The sequence below is a fragment of the Entamoeba histolytica genome, genomic scaffold (genome assembly GCF_000208925.1).
Source record: "Entamoeba histolytica HM-1:IMSS scf_1104750518301 genomic scaffold, whole genome shotgun sequence".
Lineage (NCBI taxonomy): Eukaryota > Evosea > Mastigamoebida > Endamoebidae > Entamoeba > Entamoeba histolytica.
The window spans coordinates 71,245-91,311 of NW_001914885.1; the positions used below are offsets into that span (position 1 = coordinate 71,245).

The window sequence follows — 20,067 nt, forward strand, 5'->3', positions numbered from 1 at the left end:
TTTTTTAATTTGTTTTTATTTTTTTAATTTATTTTTATGATTGAATAATTCATTTTATCATTTTTTTTACTTTTGGTTAAATAACATAAAATAATGAATAGCACATTTTTTATATTACAAAAATGAAAAAAAGATTGAGGCATAACAATTATGAAATAAAACATCAGAAAACTAGATTTACCCTATCAATTATGCCAAGACAACGAAAAAGACCAAACCCAACACCTTCTCCTCAACAACAAAAAGAAGGAGAAACTTGGCTTCATAACTATATTAAAAATTCACCTTATTCCAGTACTTTAAGAGAACGATTAGGATTGTCAAATGAAGAATTAGAAATAAGTATTGAATCATTAGTTGAAATGAGTCCTGATGAAATGGCATTACAAATGTCATTATTTGAAGTGTATGGTGATGACTCTTTTGAATTTATATCTGGTATTATTCAGAACTTACCAGCCATTTTAAGTCATCAAATAATCAATCAACCAAAAGAAACAAAACGACAAAAGACACCCAAACCCACTGATCAAATTTCGTATACCCCACCAAAACAGATAAATAAACCTGTTATCCCCCAAAATGCTATTGAAAGAAATCTTCCTGATAGATATGAATTATATATTCCTGCTGTTCCTTCTGCTAGAAGTCTTAATACAGAACGACTAGAAGTTAAAAATATTTTAGATGATTTTACTAGACCTGCTATGTTACATTATACTCATTTAAATTATGTACAAAGTAAAGTATATGAAACTGCTTATAATAGTGGAGAAAATATGTTAGTTTGTGCACCAACTGGATGTGGTAAAACATTAACAGCATTATTATGTATGTTAAGAGAAGTTAAAGTGCACCAGCATGATATGGAACATTTAAAAATTGTTTATATTTCACCATTAAAAGCACTTGCTACAGAAATGACAACAACTTTTAAAAAACATTTAGGTTGTTTCAAAATGAGAGTTGAAGAAGTAACTGGTGATACTAACATTCCAAAAGCAGTTATTGCAAGTACACATGTTATTGTAGCTACACCAGAAAAATTTGATGTCTTGACACGAAAACAAGATGCAGAATTTGTAAATGATATTCAGTTACTTATTGTTGATGAAGTACATTTATTGGATGAAGATAGAGGAGCTGTTATTGAAACAATTGTTGCAAGAACATTAAGAATGGTTGAAAGTCAACAAAGACCAATTCGTGTTGTAGGACTATCAGCTACATTACCAAATTATCAAGATGTAGGAGAATTTATTAGAGCTAAACCAGAAAATATATTTCATTTTGATATGAGTTATAGAGCAGTTCCAATGTCTACTAAGTTTATTGTTTTACCTGAAGATGAAAAAGAAAATAAAGGTCACCAATTCACTCATCATGCTACTGACTTAGCTTATGATGAAGCAGAAATTGTAGTAAAAAGAGGAAAACAAGTTATTGTATTTGTTCACACAAGAAGAGAAACAGTATTAACTGCACAACGGTTTATAAAAAGAATGAAAGAAAAAGGAACAACAGAATATTTTACTGGAAATAAAGGTAGAGAATTTGCCACACGAATAAAAAAATTACAAGGGAAAGATATTAAAGAGTTATTAGAAATGGGAATTGGTGTACATAATGCTGGAATGTTTAGGTCAGATAGAACATTTATTGAAGATGCATTTAGAAATGGTTCTTTAAAAGTTCTTGTTTCAACTGCAACATTAGCATGGGGAGTTAATTTACCAGCCCATACTGTTATTATTAGAGGAACTGAAGTATTTAATAGTGATAAAGGATGTTCTGATAAAATTTCAATCTTAGATGTTCTTCAAATGTTTGGAAGAGCAGGAAGACCACAATATGATAATGAAGGTGCAGGTATTATTATTACTGATAAAGAAGGATTAAAAAAATATATGGCTATTCTCGGTAATATGGGTAAAATTAAATCAACGTTAATGAATGGATTATCTGACCATTTAAATGCAGAAATAGTCTCTGGGACTGTTACTAATTTAGAGGAAGCATTACAATGGTTCCAATATACTTATTTATACGTTTGTTTAAAACGTAGCCCTGGAGGTATAACATCTGATGATCTTAATTCATTAATTGGAGGTGCTGCCAAATCATTAGAAAAACTTCAAATGATAACTATTAATGATGAAACTATAACATTTTCACCAACATTACTTGGAAGAATTGCATCTCATTATTATGTTACAGTTGAATCAATGTATACTTTTTCAGAGAAATTACATGAAGGAATGCAAATGCCACAATTACTTGATCTTATTTGTTCATCAAATGAGTTAAAGCAATTACAAAAAATGAGAGAAGAAGAAAAACAAGAAATGGAAACACTTGGTAATTCTGTTAGATGGCAATTATCATCGACAAATGACTTGGCTTGTAATAAAGCAAATATTCTTATTCAAGCAAGTTTATCTCATATCACACTAACTAATTATACCTTAATGTCTGAAACTTTATATGCAAATCAAAATGCTTCAAGAGTTACTCGTGCTTTATTTGAATTAGCATGTATTAGAGGATTGGCACGTGAAGCAATGAATTTATTAGAAATGGCAAAGATGATAGATCAACAAAATTGGGATACGGTTCATCCATTGTTTCAATTTAAAACTCTTCCTGTTCAAGTCTTACTTAAACTACAACAACGAAAACTTGACATTGATACTATTTGTGAAATGGACAAAACTGAATTTATTGATTATCCACAATATGCAACTGATATTATAAGACAAGCTCATGAATATCCATATCTTGTATTAGAAACTACATGTGTTCCATTAACATCAACAGTATTACAAATGAAAGTTCATATTCATCCAGCATTTAGATGGGGAAATGATTTAGGAACAGTGGAAAATTTCTGGTTATTTATTAGTGACAATAGTTATAACCAATTGTTTTATTTTGAAAGTTTTAATCTTTCAGAGAAAAAACTTGATGACTATAATGGTACTGGTATTCCTATTGAAATTATTGCTACTGTTCCAGTTGTTTCTGGTATTCAATATATGGTTGATGTAGTTTCAGATAAATATTTTGCTTGTACTTCTAACTTCCCTGTTCAATTTGACGAAAGTACTTTACCGACAGATGAGTCTTATATGACAAAACTCTTACGATTACATCCTTTACCAACAACAGCATTAAAACAATATCAAACATTCTTTAATTTCCATTATTTTAATCCACCCCAAACACAGTTCTTCTTTATTTGTTTTAATACAAATAATAATGTTATTGTTGGAGCACCAACTGGTTCAGGAAAAACTGTTGCAGCTGAACTTTGTATGTTAAAAATTTTTAGAGATACTCCAGATAAAAAAGTAGTATATATTGCACCAATGAAAGCATTAGTAAAAGAAAAATTAAGTGATTGGAAAGATAAATTGAAAACACTGGGAAAGAATATTGTAGAATTAACTGGTGACTTTACACCAGATAGTGCTGCAATTGCAAAGGCAGACATTATTTTAACAACACCAGAAAAGTGGGATGGTATTACTAGATTATGGACAAAGAAAAGTTATGTACAAAAAGTAGGTTTAATTATTTTGGATGAAGTTCATTTACTTGGAGAAGAAAGAGGACCAGTCATTGAGGCAATTGTTACTAGAACTAAACAAATAAATAAAAAATTGTGTATTCAAACTCGAATTTGTGCATTAACTACTGCTATTGCAAATGTTGATGATATGATGAATTGGATAGGAGTAGATAAAGATTCTGTGTTTAATTTCCATTCATCACTTCGTCCAGTTCCATTAATTGCACACATTGATGGATTCCCTACAAAAGCATATTGTCCAAGAATGGCAACAATGAATAAACCATGTTATCAAGCTATTCGATTACATTCACCAGATAAACCAGTAATGATATTTGTTTCTTCAAGAAGACAGACCCGACTTACTGCACAAGATTTAGTAAAGTTTTGTTTTAATGATGGAAATCCTCAAAAATTCCTTCATATGCCATTTGAAGAGATGAATGAAATTACTAAAAGTATTACTGATGGTATATTAAAAGAATGTTTGTTATATGGAATTGGTATGCACCATGCTGGTTTAAATGATCATGATAGAGAAATTACAGAAAAGTTGTTTAAGTCTAATAAAATTCAAATATTAATTACTACAGCTACATTAGCTTGGGGTGTTAATTTACCAGCACATCTTGTTATTATAAAAGGAACAGAATATTTTGATGGTAAAAAGCATCAATTTGTTGATATGCCATTAACAGATGTTCTTCAAATGATGGGAAGAGCAGGAAGACCACAATATGATAATGAAGGAGTAGCTGTTATCTTAACATATGAACCTAAAAAAGATTTTTTGAGAAAATTCTTATTTGAACCATTCCCATTAGAAAGTTATTTTGAAACAGTTATGGCTGATCAACTGAATGCAGAAATTGCTGTTGGTAATGTTACAAATGTAAAAGAAGCTGTAAAATTTTTAACATTTACATATTATTTTAGAAGACTATTAAAGAATCCTAATTATTATGGGTATGATGGAAAAGAACAAATTGGTAAATTCCTTGTTTCTAAAGTTAAAGATGCATTAAATGAGTTGGTTAGTGCTAAATGTATTGAAATGGATGAAAATGATGTTGAAACAACTACAAATGGAAAAATATCAACTATGTATTATATTAGTTATCGAACTATTAAAATGTTTGCTACTAGAATGAAGAAAGATTTAAATCATGCTCAAATATTACAAATTATATCAGATGCAGCAGAATATAATAATCATCCAGTACGACATGAAGATGATATTCATTGTAAAACTTTAGCAAAGAAAGTTAAATATGGTAATTTAAGACAATCATATGATGATCCACATACAAAAGTATTTTTATTACTTAGTGCTTATTTTGGAGAAAACACATTACCTATTGTTGATTTTGTATTAGATACAAAAAGTGTCTTAGACCAATGTATTCGTATTCTTCAAGCTTTTATTGATAGTGTAGCTGAAAAAGGATGGACAGAAGTTGTTGTTCGTTCAATAGAAATACTTCAAATGGTTGGAAGTGGAAGATGGATTGATGAATCACCATTTTTAACATTAATTGGAGTACATCAAAAAGCAATAAAACAATTTGAGAATGAAGGTATCACTTGTTTGCCTCAATTATTAGTTGCACCTAAAGAAAAAATTGAACGAATTGCTAGAAAAGCTGGAATGTATGGTAAACAAATTAAACATTTATTACTTCAAATAAGTAAATTCCCAAGGATAAATGTTTTTATTAAACCAATAAATAACATTCATCTTGATGATAAAGTATTTGATATAACTATTTCATTAAAAAGAATTAATGATAATTTGAATTATGCCTTTTTACCAAGATTCCCAAAAACTAAACAAGAAGGTTGGTATTTAATTATTATTAAACCTGATGGTGGATTAGCTGCAATGAAAAGAATTAGTTTAAAGAAAAATAGTACAATATCTTTAATGTGTGTATGTCCTTTATTCCCAGGTGAATTTACATATAAAGTTTTATTATTATCTGATTGTTATATTGGTTTAGATCAACAATATGATCTTCCAATTACATTTGTCTAATTCAATTTATTTAGAATTAAATTTAAAAAAAGTTCATTTAATTTAAAGAAGAATAAATTAAAACATATGCCATCTTATCATAAATATCTTTTTGGTCAATGAGTTGAATATTTTCATCATTACAAAAATACCATTTCTCCCCTCTTCTAACATAACTTACATAATGTCCTCTTCTTATTTGATTCCCACGATGTTCAATAATACTTATAAGTCTATAATTTACATTTCCTTTATTTGTTTTTAATTGAAGAGATTCAGTATAATTAATATGATCAACTAATTTAACAACATCTAATTTCACACGATCATAAATAAAACGGTTTAATTGTAATACTAATACTTTTGGTGCTTCTTCAATAAACAATTGTTGAAAATGTGTGTTATCAATTTTTCTTTTTGAGAAAGCTAAATTAATAGCTTGACTAACAGAACTAACGCAATTTTGTTTAGACTGAATGGGTAATGATAAAACATAAAACTCTTGTAAAACAGCTTGGTTGTGTTTTTTTTTCATTTCATCAATAGTTATAGTCAATGACCTCATACTTCCTCTAAAATAATCAGAAATTACACTTGTTCCATCAGTTTTTTCACTTCTTAATTGAACTTTTTTGAATTTTTTTCCAACTTCTTCCCATCCCTCATCATCATCTTGTTGTGCTTCTTCTCCTTCAGATATTTTATTTTTACATTCAGTATGTAAACAGTTAATTAAAGTAGTATAAAATTCTGTTGCATCCATTTGATGTTGACCACTTTCTGTTTGTAATTTCATAATAATCTCCTTCATTGATTGAGGTGGATGAATAATTTCTTTTTGAATTCCAACTTTATTACATTGAAGAAATAAGTTAAACATATCTTTTATTGCTTTTGTATATTTCATATCATCTGTAGGATTTACTTTTTTTAAATATTCAACAAAAGGTGGTAAAGAACATAATACCTGGAATACACTATTAGCAAAACATGTTGACCTAAAATTTTTAATGCCAAACAATGGGTATGCTTTCTTTAAATTCAACGATTTAGGTTTTACAGATTGTGACATTATAAATGAACTTTTTGAGTTATGTATTTTAATAAAATAAAAAAAGAAAGAATTAAAAAAAAAGAAAAACATAAAAATTAATCAATCAATCATTGTCTCCATTGGATTTGATCCAATAAATATCGAATTTGGATATGTTGAGGTGCAAGATCAGTTAATAATTCAATTGCATTAATTCTTTTGAGTCGTTGATATAAGTCAGGTACTGTGTCAAATAAGAATTTTAGAATATCACAACATAACATAATAAATTCATTTGTTTGGTTATCTTTTAAATAGTCAATCAAATATTCTAATATTCCTAGTTCTAAACAACACTTAATAAATGGATGACTTCCATTATTATCTGATGCCATAATATTTGATATTGTAACAAATAATGAACTAATTAATTGGTCATCATCGGTATTATCAAAAAGTCCAAATAATAATGGAAGACATCCACTTTGAACAACTTTACTTACAACTTCGAAATTTGTTGCACTAACAAGATTACCTAATACCCAAACTGCATCACTCATTAAAACATTATCCCTTTGCACTATTCGAATTAATCCATCAATAACATTTGGTGTAAGAAATGGAGCTAATTGAGAAGGAGTACTAATAGTGAAGAAATTCCCAATAATTGTTAGTGTTGGAGCAATAATAGTTGGCTGAATTGATGTAGTTAAGATTACAGCAAGGTATTGAAGAAATGACATTTGATTTATACAAATAGAAATGAATTGTTGATCAGATGATATTAAAGATATTAATAATAATGATGATGAAATGAATTTAGTATTATTTGTTGTAGGAAGGAATTGCATTAATGTTTGAGGGACATGAGAATTTAGTAATAATTTTACACCAATAGGATTTGATAAAGTTAATGTAGAAAGTAATTGGATAAGTGAAATTGATGTTAGAATTTCGTTAAATCCTTTTGAAAGTTTGTCAAGAATAATTGGGATAATCCCTTGTGAATTAAATCTTTCTTTAAACTGTGTGGATGTTTGACAAATAAGAGAAACTATTTTTGATGTTATTGCAACGATTTCATTAGAAGGTGATTGAAGAAGAAAGACTAAAAAAGGAAATGAACTTTGAACCAAAATAAGGCATTGTTCAATTTGTAATGAAACAATTGTATGAAGTAATCTCAAAGCAATTAATTGTTCTTGAAAGTTATCTTTATTAATAGACATAATAGCTTGATTAATAACAGAAGTATTTTGTGTAAGAAGTAAGATAGGGTTGTCACTTTGTAATATTAAAGTTTCAAGTTGTTCAAATTGATTATTATTAATATTTCTTTTAAGTAACTCATTTCTTCTTTTCATTCTCATTTTCATAAGTTCTTCTCTCCGTTGTGAACATAATGAAGTAATATTTGGGGTTTCACGAAGTGTTGCCATTAATCTTCTTTTTTAGTTCAGAGTGTTTTTTGGAAACAATGAAAAATTATTGTTATTCAATTTAATACTCCTTGATATTTTTTTGTTATTAAAGAATAAAGCACTAAATCATTTGATGTAGTCGATTTTGATAAATTAAGTTCATTATAATATTTGTCTAAAACCTCATTTGTTTTATCAATTAACTGATGAAGCGTTTTTGATTGTTCAACAAGAGGATCTTCAGGAAGTTGTTCAATGAATCTTTTTATTGACTGGAATTTTCTTTGTTCTGCAAGAACAGCAGGAGATGATGTATTAATTAATATACCATCTTCAATACATAATTTAAGTATTTTATATGATAAATTAATGTCAGTATTATTTACCAATCTATTCAATGTTTGATTTTCATCATCATCAATGAGTATTAATGGGTAATATCGTTCAAATATTTTTTGACTTAAATACTCTAATTCTAATTGATGAGAATCAGTGTTATTTACTCTAGAAGGTTTAAGAGTATTATTTAATGGTTTCATTATTAATAAATGACAAAAGAAATAACTAGATCAAAATCAATAGCAATAATGTAATAAAAAAAATTAACGTAAACTTAATAAAGTGAATTTAAAACAAGTTATATAATGATGTCCAATATGCTCTTGTTGTTTTACCATCTAATGGAAATTGATCATCAACCCACAACATTCCTATGTTTAATAACCCTATCTTTTTTAATGAGTAAATGAAAAAAAAAAAACAATAATTGAAGAAAATAATTTCAAACAAACTAATGTTCCTTTAACTCGTTCTTTTGACCATCCAATAATAAGCAATTCATCTTCTAAAAAATATGGCTTTTTATTTAATAAAGTTAAAACAACTTGTTGATCATCAGCTAATTCAAATGGAACACTAATAACATAACTTTGTTGATAAATAGTAACAACTTTTAATCCTTCTCCTAGACATTTTGCTTGATTAATTGCCTTAAAAATATCATTTCTATGATGTTATTAAATAAGTTATTATTTAATAATAATGAACAAACTGCCTAATTATTGATTTTCTTTTTTTATTAATTAATTCACATAATTTATTTATTTCAATAATTCCACCATTTGACTCTCTTGATTTATAACACTCTTCTATAATTTGGACAGTAAGTTCATTATAAAAAGCATTACTTCCAAAAAAAATATTAAAATAACTTTTTTCAGCTAACATATTAAGTGTTTTACATTCTTTTATATTTATTTTATTACCAAACTTGTTAATGGTTCAACCCCCATTTTTCTACATAAGATATATAACATATTTTGAATATTAACATCATTTGTAATTTCATATCTATTATTTTGTAAAAATTCTTCTAATTTAAGTTTAAAAAGATTGATCTGTCTTTCTCGTTCTTTTTGATTAACTAAACAAAACTCTTTCCCTTTAGTTGACATCGCTTCTTTTTGTCTACATAACAAATCAATTGTTCTTTTTGACATTATTGTGTTATTTTTTTAATTTTTAATTTTTAGTTCTTGGTTTCTTCTTTGTTCTTTCTTTTCTTTATGTCTTTTTGTATTTTAAATTCTTTCTTTATTTAATAAACATTACCTCAATCTTCTTTGAAGCTATTTACAATACATCATTAGAAAATGAGATTGTTGAGTGGTTATTCTTCTTTCTTCTTCGTTAAAATACTTTGTTTTTAATCATTGATTCCTTTCTTTCAAAAACTTTCAACACTTTTTAAATAACATTCTAAAAAGTTCTAATCTATTCTTTAATTTAATCGTTCAACATTCGATGATCAGAAAAGAATAAAATAGTACAAACTTCCAGGGTTTAAAATAACAAACAAACTTTAACTTTAAATCCAAATAATATGTCTTCAAAAGAGAAAATTTCTAATGCATTTAATACATTTGTAAATAAGTATTTAGTTATGACATCTATTATTGTTGTCTTTTTACTTACTGGTACAGCTACAACAATTTTATCAAAAACTGCTTATCAATTAAAAGCAGAAGGTAAAGATAATGATGTTCATTATTTTATTAAACCATTGTTTTTAAATTGGGCAATGTTTTTAGGAATGACTCTTTGTTTAATTCTTTATTTTATTCAATTTCATATTCTCCCATTATTTAAAAAAGATTTAAAGAGTGAAAAAGAGTCAATGACATGGAAAGGATTTTTATTAATGCTTATTCCTGCTTTTTGTGATTTCTTAGCTACTTATTTAATGAATTTTGGATTGATTGTTGTTCCATCTAGTGTTTTCCAAATGATGAGAGGAAGTATTATTGTTTTTACTGCAATATTAGCTGTTTTTTATCGTAAACATAAAATGTATCTTTTTGAAATAATTGGTGTTATTATTATTGTTGTTTCTCTTGCAGCAATTGGAAGTGCTGCTTTTTGCCCTGGAGCTCAACCAGATGTTGTTGAGACATCTTCAGGTGATTCATCAAGTAACACTGATGGACCAAAAGTATATCCATGGTATGCTACTCTTATTGGTATTTCACTTATTTTAATCGCCCAATTCCTTCAAGCTTTCCAAACTATTCTTGAAGAACAATTCCTTCATGATATTAAAGCTCCTGTTAGTTTCATTGTTGGTCTTGAAGGTTTATATGGACTTATTATTTGTTCTATTATGATGCCAATTATGGGATTAGATTTTATGCCAAAAGGATTATATGAAGATACTTTAGATACTTTCATTATGTTAGGTCATTCTCCTGCATTAATTTGTATTACCATTGCTTATGTTTTTTCAATTTTAGCTTTCAATGTAACAGGTATGATGATTACTGATTACGTTAATGCTATGGTTAGAAATGTTATGGAGCCAATGAGAATGATTACTATTTGGATATGTTCAGTATTCTTGTATTATGTTGTTGACCCAGACATTGGAGAAAAAGTTGGATGGTTTACATTTATTGAAGTATTTGGATTTATATTCCTTACAGGAGGTTTCTTATTATACACAAGAGTTATTAAGATACCTAAATTATTTAAATATCCTTCAAATGAAGAAGTTATTATTGAAGAGAAAAAAGAAGAAGAAAAAGAACCATTATTATATTCAAATTAAATTTTTATTCTTCCTTTTTATTAAATCTTTTTCTTTTTATTATTTTTTAAACAAATTTTTGTGTTTAACAAATAAGAATTACAACAATTCTAAATCATCAGAGCTTGATGAATATTCAGTAGTTTCTGTTAAGTCTAAGTTTAATTCATTAATAACATCTGAGAAATTTAACTTAGAAGATATATCAGAAAATCCATATGCTTCTTTACTTTGAATAGGTTTCTTTTCTTCACTTTCAGGTTTCTTTTCTTTTTTCTCTTCAACAACATCACTTTCATCCTCTTCTTCTTCACTATCGTCCTCTTCTTCTTCTTCTTCTTCCTGTTCTTCATTTGTATTTTCTTCATTACTTAACTCACATTCAAATGTTAAGTCTTCATCATTAATAACTTCAGTTTTTGATGTTTTACTTTTAATTGACTTCTTTTCTTCTTCTTCAGTATTATCTTCTTTCTTTGCTGACTCTTTTTCTCCTTCTAAGTTATTTTCATTTTTCTCTTCTTTGTCATCTTTAATAATCATGTCAACATCTGAAATATTTGGTTCTAAACTAATTCTTGATTTTTCTTTATTATTTGCTTGGTTCATTTCTTCTTGAGATTCTCCTTTCTTTGGTTCTTCTATTTTTTTCTTTTTAATAACAACTTCTTCATCAACAACAGCAACATCTTCTTTTTCTTTTCTTCTTACTACCTTTACGTTTTTCATTACAAAGAAATGAATCCACTTAAAAACACAATTATATATTTCATCTTTTAACATATGTAAATATGCATTTAATACAATAACTTCAAATGGCATAATTTTAATATATTGTTCAGAAATTTCAACATGTGTTTGCCTTGCTTGACATTGATCCATAATTTCTTCTCTAACAGCTTTAGCAAAAATTTCTGCAATACAATCAGTCATACAACTCATTAAATTTTTTCTTAAATGTTTTACCATTTTTTGTACTCCAAATTCAAATGATTCTTTAATAACTTCAGGAATATTTATTTCTTTTTTTCTTTTATTTAATGTTTTAAATGATAAATAGTCCATAGCTTTCCACCAAAACTTTTTTAATCCTCTATGAAGAATATCAGTCATTAATAAACAATGATCAGATATTGAAACAATCATATTAGTTAATGTATAAAAATAATCTTTTAATTGAATCTTTTCATCAGGAGATAATGCTTGGTATTCTGCTGTAATCTTTTTATCAATTTCATAAAAACATCTCCATACATCAAATTTACCATCTCTTTCAAATCTCCATAGGAAAATATATAATTCATCTTCCATTGTATCTATTCTTTTCTTACTAATATCTTCATCTTTTACCATTCCAACTTTTCGTGCCATCATTTCATTTAATACTGTAACAATATTTCTTACTTGGAAAAAACCAGTCATTCCTTCAATAATATGATCAAAACAAGTAAAAAATAATCTTAACTTCGTAAATGGTGGTGAAATATGACCAGCAATTTCACCCATTTGTTCATATAAAGATGGTGGGCAATCTTTAATAATTCTTTTCATATCATATAACTCTGTTTCAACATCATCAGAAATAACTGCACAATTTGGATCAACAAGTTCTTGTTGTAATGAATGACATACTTCTAATAATCCTTCAAAATGTCCATATAAATATTTAAAACAAGGTAACATTTCCTTTAATACAACATTAGTTGTAACATGAAATTCTTTAAGATATTCACTTATACTATCTTTAGCAGCATTTTGAACTGTATGAATATATCCCCAATATTCATCTAATAACATTTTCATATCAGAGAAGTTATTTAATGATAATTCAACTGCTTCAAAATCTTTTTGTATTTGGAACCAAAATTCACTAATATCTTCTGCTGTTGCTTTCATTACAATTCTTAAAAATTCAAGGAATTCTTGTTTATTTTTTGCATCAGGTCGTTTTACTGAATCATCTTCATAACAAACTTCAACTACAATATATTTGGTTAACCCTTCAACAGGATCATGATAAACAATATTATGAGTAAATGCACTAATTCGTTTCATTGCCCAATCAAACACATCTGAATATGCATCTTTTTCTGTAGCATGACCTAAGAATGTTCTTAACGTTTTAGAATGAGCAATTCTTTTTTCTTTTAATATAACTAACATATATTTTGTAAGTTGAGTTAATAAATCACTTGTATCTTCTTTAAATGCATCAGCTTTAGTAGGTAATTGTGCAGCAAGATTTTTTGGCTTTAATTCAGAATGAAGTTCTTCAAATTGATCAAATCTTTTATATACCATAGCAGTTTCACTTCCATATGTACTTCTAACAAGGAATACAGGTAAAGGATCATAATCTTTATCTAAAATACGTAAGTCATGTACACGAATAGCAATTTCTGTATTTTCTGGTGATGTTTCTGAAATAACACGGGCAGGTCTTTTACGTGGTTTAATTTTATTTCTTTTTTTTCCTTTAGCTTTTTTCTTTTCTTCTGATATTTCTTTTTGTTGTAAATCATATAATTTAACAAGGAATTTTTGTGCATGAAGTATTTCTAATTCTCCTTGAAATTGTGCTTTAATTTTATTACGAAGATTTTGTATACTTTCCCTTTGTTCTCTTGGAAGTAATTTCTCGTCTTTTACCATATTGTCCTTTTCTTATACAATTTTAGTTCAATAATTTTTCTTCTATTCTTTTTTTGTATTTAACTATTTTTATTTACTATATTCTTCTATTTTTTTATTATTTCTTTAAAATTTGTTTTATGTCTTAACTTGAAATCAAATTTTTTTTTTAAATAAAAATGAATATCCAAAAAAATTAATTTAGAAAAAAAAAACATTATTATAACAAAAATATAAAACAAAAAAAAAAGTAATTAAAAAATAATAAGAAAAAATCTAAAAATGATTGAGTCATGTTCTTCAAGGTTTTTTACTTTATCTTTTGTTTATAATGTTTTAATTCATTTGAACATTGATTTATTTTTTAGCTTATTTTATCATACACGATTCAAGTTACTCCTGAACACTTAAATGGAGGTATCGAAGACTATCTTGACAAATATATTTCCGAAACAACAGGATATAATAAAGATTATGAGTGTATTGTAATTTGTGTGTTAAATGTTTTAGAACATAAACCTATAAGAGTTTGATATTCATTTTAATTTTATAATCATTACTCAAAAAGTAGATTGCAGAAGGAACAGGGAATGTTGTCTTTTCAGTAAAGTTTGAAGCAATTGTTCAAAAAATTATCCGATCAGAAGTTGTTGATGGTATTATTTCTAGTGTTAATAAAGAAGGTGTTACTGTAGACGTAGGGTCATGGAAAAATATTCATGTCACAGCATCAAAAGTAGCTGATTGTGAATATGTTGAACAAAGTGGTTGTTATCGTGATAAAGATCGAACTTCTCAATATCAAATAAGAAAAGGTAGTCATGTCCGTGTCCGTTCAGATGTTGTTGATTATAACATCAATGGAAAAGTTTGTTTTTTATTTAATGATATTTTAATAAGAATAGATATTAATTATATTATAGAAATGTTTAGGGACTATTGAAAGATCTTTTTCATCTCATGACTGAGAAAATAACAAATTATTTGTGATATATGTTTTATATACAGTTTTTATATTCTGTTATTCATAAAAATAATCAAAACAGTTTCGTTGTTCCGAGGACAAAACTTAAATAGATACTATTTTAAATAATAAAAAAACTTATAACAAAAACTAAACAATTATGTTATTTTTGGTAATTTCCGTGAATATTTTTGAGATAAGAAAGAAAGAAGGAAGAGAGCGGGAGTTTTAAGAAAAAATAAATAAAAAAGAAAATCAAAAACTTGGAGAATAAAAATAGCAATGATAAGGAGACTTTTAAAAAACGGAAAAAACAAAAAGAAAAAAATAACATCTAATAATTTGAGATGAGTGAAGCAGAAGGGGTGAAGGTGAAGAAACAGAAGAAAGGATTATTTGATTTATTCTCTCGAATTAAACATACAACAAGTGAAGAAAAGAAAGAAAAGAAAGAGAAAAAAGAAAAAAGCAAAAAAGAAAAGAAAGAAGCAAAAGAAAAGAAATTAACTAGTGAAGAAACTTCAAAACTTCAACCTGTAGCCATTGCTAATCCAAAAGTAGCAGGGTATGCCACTGGTTCAATGGTTAATCTTTTAAAGAATATGCCTGATTGGAGAGATCAAACTAGAAAAGTAGTTGTTGAAGGGAATTTTGAAACATTTCCTATTGCTGGAGATTTACCGCGTTTATTAAAACATTTATCTATTGTACGTAAAACAAATGAAAATGAAATTTCTTGTTTATTCCCAGAAGATGGTAATAAAACTGATGGTAAAGTTAAAATTGTAGTTGATGTACAAGGAAATAAAGTTACAACAGGTGATTGTTTAAAAGTTATTCAATGTATTACTAAAATCTTTGATGAAAAACATTGTGAACGAGTAGAAAAAGAATGGAATGCTGTTATGGATAATTCAGAAGATCTTTCTGTACAAAAAACATTTTTAATGAGAGTATTAAAAAGTGTTTATGTTGACGAAGGATCAAATGAAGTATCTCCTGTTATTACATTTTTAAAAGCAATTAATCAAAAAATTATTGCAAGTTCTACTATGAAATTAAAAGCAGTATGTGGTAATTTGTTTATTAAAGATGCACGTTTGTTTTATTTATTTTATTTCATTTATTGTTTTTTTTAATACTTATTATTATTAGAACCAATGGTTTGGGAAATTGCAGTAATTCTTGATGGCGACAAAACTATTATTTCTCATTACAGAAGACAAGAAACTACATCAAAAAATTCAGAAGAATATTTTAGATTTTTATGGGAATTACGTTTAGTATTTAATAAAGAAATGACTCAATTACAAGAATTAAAAATGGGTATTAATGACATTGAATTTAATCCAAATACTATTTCATCTGTACGTGAAAAAGTTGAGTCAACACTAGAATCTCTTAAATTTGAAGATTGTGTTGTGTCTGATTTAGAAGATTCAAGTTCTGAAGAAGAATAAAAACTATTATTTTTCTCATTCATTTACTTTTTTTTTTGTTATTTTAACTTATTTTTTTTTTTGTTTTTTATTTCAAAAATTAATCAAAAAAAAGATAAGATAAAAAGAATAGAAACAATTTAATTAGCAACATTGTTTTGATGATTGTTGCTCAACATCAGGTTTTTCAAGACGAAGACTTGTTGATTGAGTTAAACGTAAATTTTCAACTACTTTATTATTAATAATTTCATTAGAAATAATTTTAATTGCTTTGTCAACATTAGACCCATTTAAACATGAAGTTTCAATAAAAAAAGCACCTAATTTTCTTGCAAGAGAAGCCCCAACATCAGTAGTAATATCTCTTTGTTGTTCAATATCTGACTTATTTCCAATAATTAAAACTGGGATAGGGTCACTAACAATATTTCTTAATTTGTTATACCATTTATCAACACTATTAAATGTGACTGCTTTAGTAATATCATAAACAATAATACATGCCTTTGCACCTTTAAAATAACTATCAGTAACAGCAGCAAATTTTTCTTGACCTGCAGTATCAAAAAAAGTAAGACAGATATTTTCTTCATTTATATTTATTGTTTTATTTTTTATATCAACTCCAATAGTTGGTTTTAATTCTTTATAAAATTCTCTATCAACATATCTTTTAACTAAAGACGTTTTCCCTACATTAGCATCACCAATAACAATAATTTTAAATACTATTGAATCATTGAAATCATTCATGGATGTTTAATATGAAAGTTTTTTAGTAATTCGAGTTTTTTATATTTTTTTTATAACAAAAACTATGAATAATCATTTTAAATGGACTCTTCATTCTCAGACCTCAACTCAAATAATAAAACTCCACACATAGACTCAAATAATACCACTTTGGCTGTTAATTGTTTTAATTATGAAACTCTTGATTTCCTTAATCATGTTCTGGATTACTCAAACTCTTTTCTAATAAATTCAACTCTTGCATTAGATAATATTGGTTTGATAATTCTTTATTTCTTATTTCTTGTATATTCATCCTTTAGAAAATACTCTTAGTCTTTTGGAAATGAAATTAAATTCAATTGAAACAAGTGAATGTACAAATGACCCTTCTTCAACACCAGTTCAACCTAATGAACCAGCAACCATACCTCCTATTGTATCACTTGATTCTATTCCCCCACCTCCACCACCTCCAGCATTATAAAATACTAAAAAAAACTAAGTCATTTTATTAACCAAAAACATTTCTTAATTATTTATTTCTTATATGGACCTTCAAATCCTTCAAAATCACATAATAAAAATAAAGGATAATATGAATATTTTTCAATCATTGAACACCAATTCCATGCTGAAGTTAACCTTCCATCAATACAACTTCCTCCATCTGACCCACTTCCATCAAATGCATGTTGAAAGAAGTGTTGAAGAATACATCGTCCCCAATTTCTTGAACTATAAGTTTCAAAATACGTTGGTACTCGTTTTAATTCTTTATGACTAAACATACGTCTTGTTGTACGAAGAACTGGTGAAAGAATCCATGGTACTTGTGAATATTTGTCAATAAAAAATAAACAATTTGGTACATCTCTATCTCCTAAATGAACTACACTTAACCCTCTCCACTCTTTTCCTTCACACATAGTACTTTGTGTTTGACTAAGAATTTGATGAATAGCAGAAGAAACATTTGGACATTGTTGTAATCTTTGTAAACCTTGTCCAGTATTAACTAAACTATAACTTCTTCCACTTAAAAAGTCTTTATCATTCATTATCCATAACAATGACATATGTCTCATAACATTCCACCATAGTCTTAGACTTTGTTGAACAAATAAAAAATGTTCAGAATGACTTTGTGTTAGTCTTGACCCATCTTTTCCAAATTGAATTTCTAATGAAAGAGTAGTATTCTCTTTATCTCTAAATCGTTCTAATTGTTTTAACATACCAAATACAACTCCACATGTTTTTGCTGATGCTTCAATTCCATCTCTAATTGAATATACAATACGAAGACCATGTTCTCCATATTGTTTTTCAATTTCTTCTAAAGTTAATCCTTCTTCTCTCAGTTTAATACATTTCATAATATCTTCTATTTTCATATTACATTCTTTCATTCCCATTTCAACAGTATAAATAGGTTTCCAGTTTTTATTCTTTACAAATTCTTTACCAATAAATTTAGGATTATAATTTATAGCATCTTGTAAAATATGCATCATTTTTTGATATGTTTCTCTCATCATAGATGGATTTGCTGCTTTATATCTTCTTCCAACTTCAAAACAATCTTGCATAAATACTTCTTCTAATGTTTTATCTTTTAATATTTTTAATCCCTCTTTTAAGTTATTGGTAACCAATATTCCAAGTAATGTACTTTTAAATTCATTATGCTCTTTTATTATTAATTCTTCTTTTTTTATTTCATTAACACTAATGTCTCTTTTTCCACAATAATATCCATAATATTCATAATCAGATTTAGCAATATCAACATTATTTGTATATTCACTAACATCTAATGCTGCTTCTAATACATCTAAATATCCTCTTTCTTTTTCTGTTAATCTCATAGGAATATATCTTATTAATTGATAAATTTCTTCTTCATTTAAAGACATTAAATAATCATAATATCGTTCTTTTAAATGTTCTTTTGTTAACTGTGTTGTTTCTTCAATATTTTGTACTTCTTTTTCATTTTTAATTACCGTAGTTGTTTGTTCTTTGGAGTAATGTAAACTTTCTCCTTTAACTTTCATTATTCTTTGTTGGCTATGATATTCATTTGTTTTAACATGATACATTACTGGTGAACTTGGTTTTGAATGAGTTCCAAATAAAAGAGAAAATAATCCATGTGATTTGTTGTCTTTCTTTTTCTTTATTAAATCATCAAGTGATCCACTTTGTGGTTTTTTCTTTATTTTCTCCATTTTCAATTGAAATGATTTTTGAGTTCTGTGAGGTATCACCAAGCATTCTTAACTCTAACCACTTTCAGCCTTTAAATAACTATCTCATCTTTTCTTTTAACAAGATAAATTAATTTCTGTTTTATATATCATTTTTTGTTTTTTATTTTTTAAGGTTTGTAAAAAACGAAGATATAATAAAATATAATAAAATTAATTAGAATGAGATCTAAAAAAATGAACTAACCCTTTGCAATCAGCATGTCAGCCGTAAAAGCCGCTGGTAAAACCCAAAAGAAACACACTGAGGCTCTTAAGAGCGTTCAAGTTTTCGGAAAGAAAAAGACTGCCATTGCTGTCTGTCTTTGCAAAGAAGGAAAAGGTATGATTAGAGTTAATGGTGTTCCACTTGATCTTATCAACCCACCAGTATTAAGAATTAAAGTTTTTGAACCATTATTCATTGTTGGTAAAGAAAACTATGCTAAATTAGACCTTAAAATCAGAGTCACTGGTGGTGGACAAGTTGCTCAAGCTTATGCCATTAGACAAGCCATTGCTAAAGCCCTTATTGCTTACAACCAAAAGTTTGTTGATGAAACTACAAAGAATGAACTTAAAGCTAAATTCCTTGAATATGATAGAACTCTCCTTGTTGCTGATCCAAGAAGATGTGAAGCTAAGAAATTCGGAGGACCAGGAGCTCGTGCTAAATACCAAAAATCATACAGATGAGCTATTTCAAATTGATAAGTTCTTAATTGTTATAAAATTGGTTTATTTCTTTCTTTGCATAATTATTTTTGTTATCAATAGTCTGATTTTATTTAATAGACTTATTCTTCTTTTTTCATCTTATAACAAATAATTAAAAACAAGTTGAGGTTGTACTTGAATGATATTCTTTTTATTGAATGTGTCTTATCATCAATAAATAAATGATAAAAAAAAGTTAAAAGGATAA

At 27.0% G+C, this 20,067-nt stretch overlaps 12 protein-coding genes across 12 annotated transcripts; 5 read left to right on the plus strand and 7 right to left on the minus strand.

Annotated features, from left to right (window-relative positions):
* Positions 1–191: 191 nt before the first annotated feature.
* Positions 192–5,606, plus strand: EHI_131080 (DEAD/DEAH box helicase, putative; the record flags this gene model as incomplete). Its single annotated transcript, XM_650428.1, has 1 exon — positions 192–5,606. The coding sequence occupies one exon, from the start codon at positions 192–194 to the stop codon at positions 5,604–5,606; it is 5,415 nt and encodes a 1,804-aa protein (XP_655520.1).
* Positions 5,607–5,643: 37 nt separating this feature from the next.
* EHI_131090 (ubiquitin carboxyl-terminal hydrolase, putative) lies at positions 5,644–6,657 on the minus strand (the record flags this gene model as incomplete). The annotated part of the gene is made up of 1 exon (XM_650429.1): positions 5,644–6,657. One exon carries the CDS (start codon positions 6,655–6,657, stop codon positions 5,644–5,646), a length of 1,014 nt encoding a protein of 337 aa, XP_655521.1.
* Positions 6,658–6,746: 89 nt separating this feature from the next.
* EHI_131100 (uncharacterized protein) lies at positions 6,747–8,057 on the minus strand (the record flags this gene model as incomplete). Its single annotated transcript, XM_650430.1, has 1 exon — positions 6,747–8,057. One exon carries the CDS (start codon positions 8,055–8,057, stop codon positions 6,747–6,749), a length of 1,311 nt encoding a protein of 436 aa, XP_655522.1.
* A 56-nt stretch (positions 8,058–8,113) lies between these two features.
* EHI_131110 (uncharacterized protein) lies at positions 8,114–8,578 on the minus strand (the record flags this gene model as incomplete). Its single annotated transcript, XM_650431.1, has 1 exon — positions 8,114–8,578. The coding sequence occupies one exon, from the start codon at positions 8,576–8,578 to the stop codon at positions 8,114–8,116; it is 465 nt and encodes a 154-aa protein (XP_655523.1).
* Positions 8,579–8,666: 88 nt separating this feature from the next.
* On the minus strand, positions 8,667–9,538 carry EHI_131120 (ELL complex EAP30 subunit, putative; the record flags this gene model as incomplete). The annotated part of the gene is made up of 4 exons (XM_650432.2): positions 8,667–8,764; positions 8,827–9,044; positions 9,091–9,259; positions 9,310–9,538. 4 exons carry the CDS (start codon positions 9,536–9,538, stop codon positions 8,667–8,669), a joined length of 714 nt encoding a protein of 237 aa, XP_655524.2.
* Positions 9,539–9,921: 383 nt separating this feature from the next.
* On the plus strand, positions 9,922–11,155 carry EHI_131130 (uncharacterized protein; the record flags this gene model as incomplete). The annotated part of the gene is made up of 1 exon (XM_650433.2): positions 9,922–11,155. One exon carries the CDS (start codon positions 9,922–9,924, stop codon positions 11,140–11,142), a length of 1,221 nt encoding a protein of 406 aa, XP_655525.1. The 3' UTR covers positions 11,143–11,155.
* Positions 11,156–11,220: 65 nt separating this feature from the next.
* On the minus strand, positions 11,221–13,773 carry EHI_131140 (uncharacterized protein; the record flags this gene model as incomplete). Its single annotated transcript, XM_650434.1, has 1 exon — positions 11,221–13,773. The coding sequence occupies one exon, from the start codon at positions 13,771–13,773 to the stop codon at positions 11,221–11,223; it is 2,553 nt and encodes an 850-aa protein (XP_655526.1).
* Positions 13,774–14,034: 261 nt separating this feature from the next.
* On the plus strand, positions 14,035–14,720 carry EHI_131150 (DNA-directed RNA polymerase II subunit, putative; the record flags this gene model as incomplete). Its single annotated transcript, XM_650435.2, has 4 exons — positions 14,035–14,076; positions 14,121–14,279; positions 14,324–14,620; positions 14,676–14,720. The coding sequence occupies 4 exons, from the start codon at positions 14,035–14,037 to the stop codon at positions 14,718–14,720; spliced, it is 543 nt and encodes a 180-aa protein (XP_655527.2).
* Positions 14,721–15,063: 343 nt separating this feature from the next.
* Positions 15,064–16,176, plus strand: EHI_131160 (uncharacterized protein; the record flags this gene model as incomplete). Its single annotated transcript, XM_650436.1, has 2 exons — positions 15,064–15,814; positions 15,872–16,176. The coding sequence occupies 2 exons, from the start codon at positions 15,064–15,066 to the stop codon at positions 16,174–16,176; spliced, it is 1,056 nt and encodes a 351-aa protein (XP_655528.1).
* Positions 16,177–16,299: 123 nt separating this feature from the next.
* EHI_131170 (Rab family GTPase) lies at positions 16,300–16,911 on the minus strand (the record flags this gene model as incomplete). The annotated part of the gene is made up of 1 exon (XM_650437.1): positions 16,300–16,911. The coding sequence occupies one exon, from the start codon at positions 16,909–16,911 to the stop codon at positions 16,300–16,302; it is 612 nt and encodes a 203-aa protein (XP_655529.1).
* A 518-nt stretch (positions 16,912–17,429) lies between these two features.
* EHI_131180 (uncharacterized protein) lies at positions 17,430–19,124 on the minus strand (the record flags this gene model as incomplete). The annotated part of the gene is made up of 1 exon (XM_650439.1): positions 17,430–19,124. The coding sequence occupies one exon, from the start codon at positions 19,122–19,124 to the stop codon at positions 17,430–17,432; it is 1,695 nt and encodes a 564-aa protein (XP_655531.1).
* Positions 19,125–19,346: 222 nt separating this feature from the next.
* Positions 19,347–19,874, plus strand: EHI_131190 (40S ribosomal protein S16, putative). Its single transcript, XM_650440.2, has one exon. It carries the CDS (start codon positions 19,365–19,367, stop codon positions 19,836–19,838), a length of 474 nt encoding a protein of 157 aa, XP_655532.1. The 5' UTR covers positions 19,347–19,364; the 3' UTR covers positions 19,839–19,874.
* The last annotated feature ends 193 nt before the right edge of the window (positions 19,875–20,067 follow it).

Coding starts and splice junctions, on each gene's coding strand:
- EHI_131190 (XM_650440.2), top strand. CDS start 19,365: ATGTCAGCCGTAAAAGCCGCTGGTAAAACCCAAAAGAAACACACTGAG.